The sequence below is a fragment of the Rhincodon typus genome, chromosome 26, assembly GCF_021869965.1.
Source record: "Rhincodon typus isolate 14 chromosome 26, sRhiTyp1.1, whole genome shotgun sequence".
NCBI classification, from domain to species: domain Eukaryota; kingdom Metazoa; phylum Chordata; class Chondrichthyes; order Orectolobiformes; family Rhincodontidae; genus Rhincodon; species Rhincodon typus.
This window is the reverse complement of record NC_063357.1, coordinates 2,812,263-2,819,644: the sequence shown is the minus strand read 5'-3', so window position 1 is coordinate 2,819,644 and position 7,382 is coordinate 2,812,263. Positions and strand designations below refer to the sequence as shown.

The 7,382-nt window shown below is 39.9% G+C and overlaps 1 protein-coding gene across 1 annotated transcript in view; it reads left to right on the top strand.

Moving 5' to 3' along the window:
* Window positions 1-2,588: 2,588 nt before the first annotated feature.
* LOC125486155 (flotillin-2-like) overlaps window positions 2,589-7,382 on the top strand; it is a 33,577-nt gene continuing 28,783 nt past the window's right edge. The window contains exon 1 of the mRNA XM_048612602.1: window positions 2,589-3,113. Within this exon, the coding sequence (XP_048468559.1) occupies window positions 3,058-3,113 (56 nt within the window). The 5' untranslated portion in view covers window positions 2,589-3,057. The remainder of the gene's footprint in view (window positions 3,114-7,382) is intronic.

The window sequence follows — 7,382 nt, the reverse complement described above, 5'->3', positions numbered from 1 at the left end:
TATGATTGTGAAGGGGGATGAATGGCGCCAGGAGCAACACTTGCTTTTTACAGGTATATATTCCTGCAGGATTGTAATTTGATCAATATCAACTGGATGATTTGAGTTGTCTACCTGCTTGACCTTTCTTTGATTCATCCACAACTTCTTTGGTTAAGCATAGTTTTAATAGGATTTTTCCTCCTCTGTCATCAGAGAGAATATTTTTCGTTCTTCTACCAATTGGTTATCTCTGGAGGGCTTGAATGGGGCCCTTCGTCTTGATGGCGCGGATAAGTTTTGTTTGGAATGTTTTCACTACAGCTGAGGAAGACAGTCCCTTTTCTGAGGAAGGGCGCTGTTGCTCTCAAAGGAGTGCAACAAAGGTTTACCTGGCTGATTCTGAAGATGGTGGGATTGACATGAGGAGAGATTCACTAGATTAGGATTGTTTTCACTGGAGTTCAGATGGATGAGGGAGGGGGGAATCTCATAGAGATTTATAAAATTCTAACAGGACTGGACAGGGTAGATGCAGGGAGCATGTTCTCGATGTTGGGTGTGCCCAAAACCAGGGGTCACAGTATGAGCATTCGGGGTAGACCATTTAGGATGGAGATGAGGAGACATTTCTTCACCCAAAGAGTGGTGAGTCTGTGGAATTCATTACCACAGGAAATAGTTGATGCCAAAACATTGAATGTATTCGAGAGGCAGCTAGATACGGCACTTGGGGCGAATGGGATCAAAGGTTATGGGGAGAAAGCAGGATTAGGCTGTTGAGTTGGATGATCAGCCATGATTGTGAAGAATGGCAGAGCAGGCTCGAAGGGCTGAATGGCCGCCTCCTGCTCCTATCTTCTATGTTTCTATGTAATACCGTGGTATTCACTTTCAAGCAAGGCAATCTCTTTAATTTCAATCCAACTGTCTCTTTGGCTTTAATTTTGTTGGTGCCTCAAGTTGAGAACTTGGCGTATTTAAAAGGGCTGCCTCCGGAGGACTAAATGTGGGAGCCTATTTTCATTAAAGGAAGTTGTAAAGTTGGTTCCTCCTACTTCTGTTAAAGCAGTGTGCTGTTGTCCACCTTGCATTGTTATATGCTTCAGGAACCCATTGGACTTCAGTGTCATTAGCTTGAGGTAATGAGTTTCAGGCTCTCCACTGAGGGAAATATTTTGCCATAGAATTTAGCCCTGTTCTTGTTTCCTCAGGTCCATATTTCTGGATTGAGGTATTTCTGTGCATTGAGAATAGCTTGTGCAGACATAAGCCCAAATACCTTCTCTTCCTATTTCCTCTCTCTTCCAACTCCATGTAGAACTGCATATTTTGTCTCTGCTGTTCCTCTGTATAGTCTGTGCTTTTAAAAGTAGTCTGACCTATTTACTTCGGTTGGCAGAATCTCTGCCTTGTCGTACAGTGTGTTGAGAGCGCACAACACCTGTCATGACCTACAAGGCTATCAATGCTTTCTGCTTTTTCCAGCTATGGCGATTGTATACGGCACCAGCACAGGCAGTGAGGAACAGGGTGGGGCTACCACAATTTTGCATTTGGAGAGAAGCTAATTCATGCAATTCAGACATGAGGGGAGAAAAATCCTATAAACTTCATTTTAATCCATTTGCTGAGATCTACCCACCCCACCACCTCCAATCCCTGCAACGTCTCACCAGATGATCTGTAACTAGATGAGCTGTGTTAGCAGTCATGTTTGCCTCTGAGTGAAGGGCTGACTCTGGATGTCATTCACGGCAGTGGTATGATTAAAACAGCAACTGCCAGATATCCCAGCGAGCCACTCCTCTCCAAGCTCTGATCATTCTGGGAAAAAGAGATAATTGTGGCAGCAGAACAAAATGTTGTGCCAAGTGAGGGAGAGGTTACACTGCATACTTAAAGAGCGTTTATTTTGTATTTGAAATGATTGGGAAGACTAATCCAACAAAATTGGAATAGAGACCAATCTTACAAATTTGTTGCTTGCTAGGAAGAGATGGGCCATTTACCAAAAGTATTGGTACTAAAATATATATATAATTTCAGAACAAGCTATACTACAGTCATCAGTTATTCCTGACATTTCAAATGATTTTATCCTTATTGTATGTACAATGTCCTCCTTGTGGACTGGCACACAGCTTCCAACTTTTACAATAGCCTGAAAAGACTGGTATTGCTTTTAGTGTCATCAATTTAAATTTTAGCCAGGTCTGCCTTTGAGAAATGTATTATGTCTGCTTCTTACTGCTGCATATTTCTAACTATGTTCACATTTCCTTGAACTGGGCTGAATGATTTAAATGCCATTGTCACTGCAGCAGTGCAATGCTTAATGAACCACTCCTGTTTTTTACAGCTAAATAATAAACAAGCTCAAAGATTATCCCACTAGCTCGTACTCCAATACATTGGGATTTCTGTAACTAGCATTTTTTTTTTTAGGAAAGCTTCCTAAAGCAAAGTGTGAATGATGACCAGGAATTGAGCTTATTTTAGCCAATTTGGAACAGCAACATTATGGGCCATCATCAGTTTTTTTTTAATGCTGAGACAAATTGATTCCCTTGAACCAAATCGGCTGCTTTCTTCTCTTCCTTATCATTTTTTTTTAAAAAAGAGTCTTGCCATTCCCAACAACAGACAAAGATCTCGAATTTTCAACACTTGGGCTAAACAAGGTAATGGCTCTGAAAGAGTGAAATGTTGAAGTTGCATTAGCTACAGCCAAGTGATGTCACATGGTCTTTGGATTGAGACACAGAACTACACTAGCCTTTGTAGGCAGCAGATATATTTTATACAGCTAAGAGTAATTTGCCTTACTATAACACAAGTTGTATTTATTACTTGTACTTCATGCATCTAATACAAGTACCTCTTCTGTGCATCCAGTGGTGTATTCTCTTGCACTAATCATTAGATAGGCCCTAAAGATAGTACAGACAAAGGAGCAAAAATAGAAGTTGCTGGAGAAGCTCAGCAGGTCTGGCAGCATCTGTGAAGAGAAATCAGAGTTAACATTTTGGGTCCAGTGACCCCTCCTCCGAACAGACAAAAGGAGGATTGGTGGCAATGAACAACCTCAAACAACCATGCAGTGTCTTTTATAAGAAGCTGGCAGATAAGAGGTCTGAGCATTAATGAACGCTTAGGGCATATACCAACTGGTAGCAGTGCAGGTTGGAATTCTGTGCAGGCACTCGCACCACTCAAAATTCCAGAACTAGAAGGAATAAAGATTTTTTCTTTTTTTTTTGAAACAAAGTAAATTGACTGCTTTCTTAAAAGTAGTCAGTCAGCAACTGAAACTTAAGTGCTCACAGACTGCAGAAGCTGTAGCTGCAGCAACAGGCCAAGCTCGACACTCTAAAGACAAACCTTTACCAAGGAGTTGGTAGGAGGTGCAGACAAGAGCGTGAGCTAGAAAAAGAGAAAAGCCAACCAGAAAACTTTTGGAGTCTCTGGGAGTGATGTTTTATCAATTAGTTAGTGTTTAATTGCTTTTTGTTTCTTGATTTCACAGCCTGACACTTTTTTTTGTATTTTTGTAGAAAGACTTGGATTTTTTTGGTTGGCTTAATTATATGTGATTTGTATTCACTAACAGTGTTTCCATTTTCAGAATATGGAATTTCAGGAGGCTCTTCCTTTTCCTGGTGTGTCCAATTAACATTGAGAGGAATTCTCTATTATCATAAAATAAAATAATCCTTTTCTTGAACACTTGTCAGATTGCTGCCCTAGTTCAGAGAAGTGCAAGATAGATTTTGGACAGAAGTAACTCTCCTGCCTTGAAATATGTAAAAAGCTAGACCACTGAACAGGCTGTTGGAGATAAAACAATGCCTATAAGTCTACACTGTGTTCATCCAGCTCTACACCTTGTTATCTCAGATTCTCCAGCATCGGCAGTTCCTACTGAATCGCCTGTAAGTTTACCCATTTTCTTTTGAGTTGCTTTTCTTCCCCTCCTTGTGTGAGTGGGACAAAAAAGATTCCTGCTTACAGCTACGATGGATTTTTTTTTTTCTCTGCTCTGACTTGTTCATCACTGTTTTGCTCACGGATCAATGATTGCCATTCTGAGTGGGTAAGGTGCATTTCACTGCAGAAACGGGCATTTCTCCACTATGTCAAAATGCCCACATTTGTCCCAGTGATTGGGCAGTAAGAAAGTAAAAGTTCAGTATAGTTAATTCACAGTAGCGATGCTGAATGTCCAAGTGCTACCAAATTGTGTACTGAGTGATAGTGAAGTAATGGGAAACAGTGAACAGATAGGGTCAAATCCAGGCAGCTGGTCTTGAATCCAACCACCTGCTAACGTGGACAGTCTATAAAATCGGAGTTTGGCAGTTTTCAACCCAATCCCTTATTCCCATTATTTGACCAAAAAAAGTCAGCCCAGCCTTGCTTTGACATGCCCATAATACGAGTGGAAATACAGTAAAGGTAATTCTGCCATAGTCTCAGGACCATAGGGCTACTGTGCATTAGAGACAATTGACTGGTGGTGAGGTTAACTTGAGAGTCACCAGACCTCAGACAAGGGATGAGGTTGTGAAGGCAGGATCTTTTTGGTAACTTCAGCTGGTGTGGGAGTTGTACCCTCACAGTTGGCATCACTCTGCATTGCAAACCAGCCATACAGCCAACTGAGCTCAGCACCATCAGTGCCAAAGGAGGGCTGAGATTGAGGCTTGAAGACTGTTTGAGCAGCATGGAGGGGATTTTATCCTGCACGTGCCGATGCTAGAGAGTTCAGTGCTAACACACACTGTAGTTCCAGTTGAGCCTACTTTTAATCTCTGTAGTCATCGAGTGCCTTGATGACACAATGCAGGCTTATGATTTCTGAAGGGGAAAAAAAAAACACATTGTAATTTGTAGTGAGCTGTCTAAGGAGTGACATATAACCTGTGAGTACCAGGAATTGCATTTTGCTGAAATGCATTGACGTTTCATTGGGAAAAATGGAGTCTGCCATTCATGACTAGGGTCTCCTTAGTCATGAATGAGAAATGTTTGTTCTGTTTGTTGCATGCAATGAGTTAATGCTGGCTAAATTGTACAAGTGTTTGGAATGTTTGCTCGTTTTGGTTTTGGAAATGGATGCATTTGTTCAGACAACCTAATAAATATTGATGGATGTAAATCAGTTGTGATTTGGATAGCTCAGCAACATAAAATCCTTCACGGAAAAGTGATTTTCTTGGGGAGTTGGGTATTTAATGTTAGATTGTTAAAGAGCTTGCTCTCGAGCTGGCTTGAAGTCTGAGTGAGTGCCAGGCTTTGAGGATGAAAATCTTCATGTTTCTAGGCTAAGGCTTCCTGCAGCTGTATAATAAACGTCACCTCTTGCTGATGGCATCTTCATTGTCTTAAGGGTAGATTATGCTGTAGTGACATTCCCAAATGAACAATGGTACATTGATTATAATGTTGGAGGGTGCTGAAGAATCCACAACCTTTTGGGGACTCCAAAATACAGGAAAAAATGTCATTTTTTTGTAAACCTAAATTTCAATGTTTTTTCGTCATGAAATAACTCGTGCTCTTTTAATAGAGTTAGTTTTTTAAGGATTTGTTTGGGGTAACCGACTCCCCAGTTAGGAAGCCTTTTTCCGTCAGGGGTGTAGGTTGCTGAGTTGTCCTAATCCATTTGTTCAATTAAATGCTGCAGCAAACTAACATCAATCAAGTTTTAACAGGTTGGCTGAACAAGTGTATACAACTTGGAAAACTCATTTGAGCAAACCTTTTCAACAATTCTCCAATTAATCCAGGCAAATAAAGATCTCAACAGTTGGAGCAGATTATCTGTCCAGCAAAGGAATTTAACTTGTGATGTTGACGGGTGTCTTTTTGTTGTAACTATTCATTTTTGTTTTGTTTGGCTTTCTAAAAGGAGTCTAATGTGGAAATGATAAAGATGTGTATCAAAATAGACTGGGCGATGTTACTGCTGAACTGTTACTCCTTATTCTTGTGGATTATGTTTTAAAATTGCTTAAATTATTCATTGTCATGATGCCATTGCCAACAAAAAATTGTGAACAAGACAGCTCTGATACTCAGAAAAAAATCCCAGGGTTGTTTTTGTTTTGGGATTATTGCACTTGGAGTGAATTCAGTTCAGTTTTTAAACTGAGTGATACATAACCATTTTTGTTGCAACGTGCAATTGTGACTGTGTAATTTTATAATCCACTGCAAAAATCATTCTGTTCATTGATGCAAGATGTCAGGTGGTGTGAAGCTTGAGAATAGTGCTGGCAAAAATAACTTCATCTACTTCCAGCAGTGTGCAACTGACTTCAGTTATGCAATGAACTCGTACCTAAGAAAACGCCACAAAAACCATTGAACTAAATACAAAGTAAAATTTTACACGTTGTAATCTAAAATGGTGTAAGCTGTGGTGCGAATTGAAATCCAAATGTACTTGTGATGACTGTAAATCATGCCAGCTTCATCCTTTGTTTAATAGCCTTCATGTTAAATGCTACCAGATATCCATTATCCCAGGTGAAATGTTTATCTCTGACATTGGAATGTGCACATTTTAGAGTCCACCCATTTTATTACACTCTTGCCCTGCTTTTATTGTATTGTTTTTCCATCAGACACGCTGCATCTGTGCAGCTCACTTACTTTGCTAATTATCACAGCTAAAATTGGGAAGAGGAAGAAAAGGTAAGGAATTGATTTTGGGCCACAAGTTTTGTTTGTATTTCAAGTGTGATACATATTGCTGCTTCTGATTTGAGTCTTTCCATTCAATGTGATTATATGGCCTTAAAGGAATAAATGCTTCCATTGACAGTAAAATAACATGGGATAACACTTAATTCCTTGCTCATGTTGGTCATAGATGTTGAAATGCCCCAGGAGATCTTGTGGTCGATTGAAATCAAAGTCCTGCGTTGACATTGTTAAAGAATTCATTATTGGGTCAGTTAAGTTCCTGTCTTACTCTCACCTTGCTTTTGTTCAGAATCCTTTTGACTTGTTTCAGATCGGGTTTTCAGAAAAAATTGCTGGCAGAGATTTCATACAGCAATGAGCTTGAAGCCAAATTCTCGACAGCATTCTGCTAGAATTCCCAGCAACCATACAGTCAGTGAATAGTTTCCAGGTTTAGAAAGACTGAAGTTTTTACATTAAATCTACGGTGAGATTCTTATGTAAGGAAGGAGGATCTAATATTTTATTGATCTATTGGAATCAAATGTTTCTTGTTTGACAGAAGAAAGACTTTGCTGTTTTTTTTGAACCATTTACATGAAGCATAACAGACCTGGTCTACATTGTATCAGAGATAGTAGGAACTGCAGATGCTGGAGAATCCGAGATAACAAGGTGCAGGGCTGGATGAACACAGCAGGCCAAGCAGC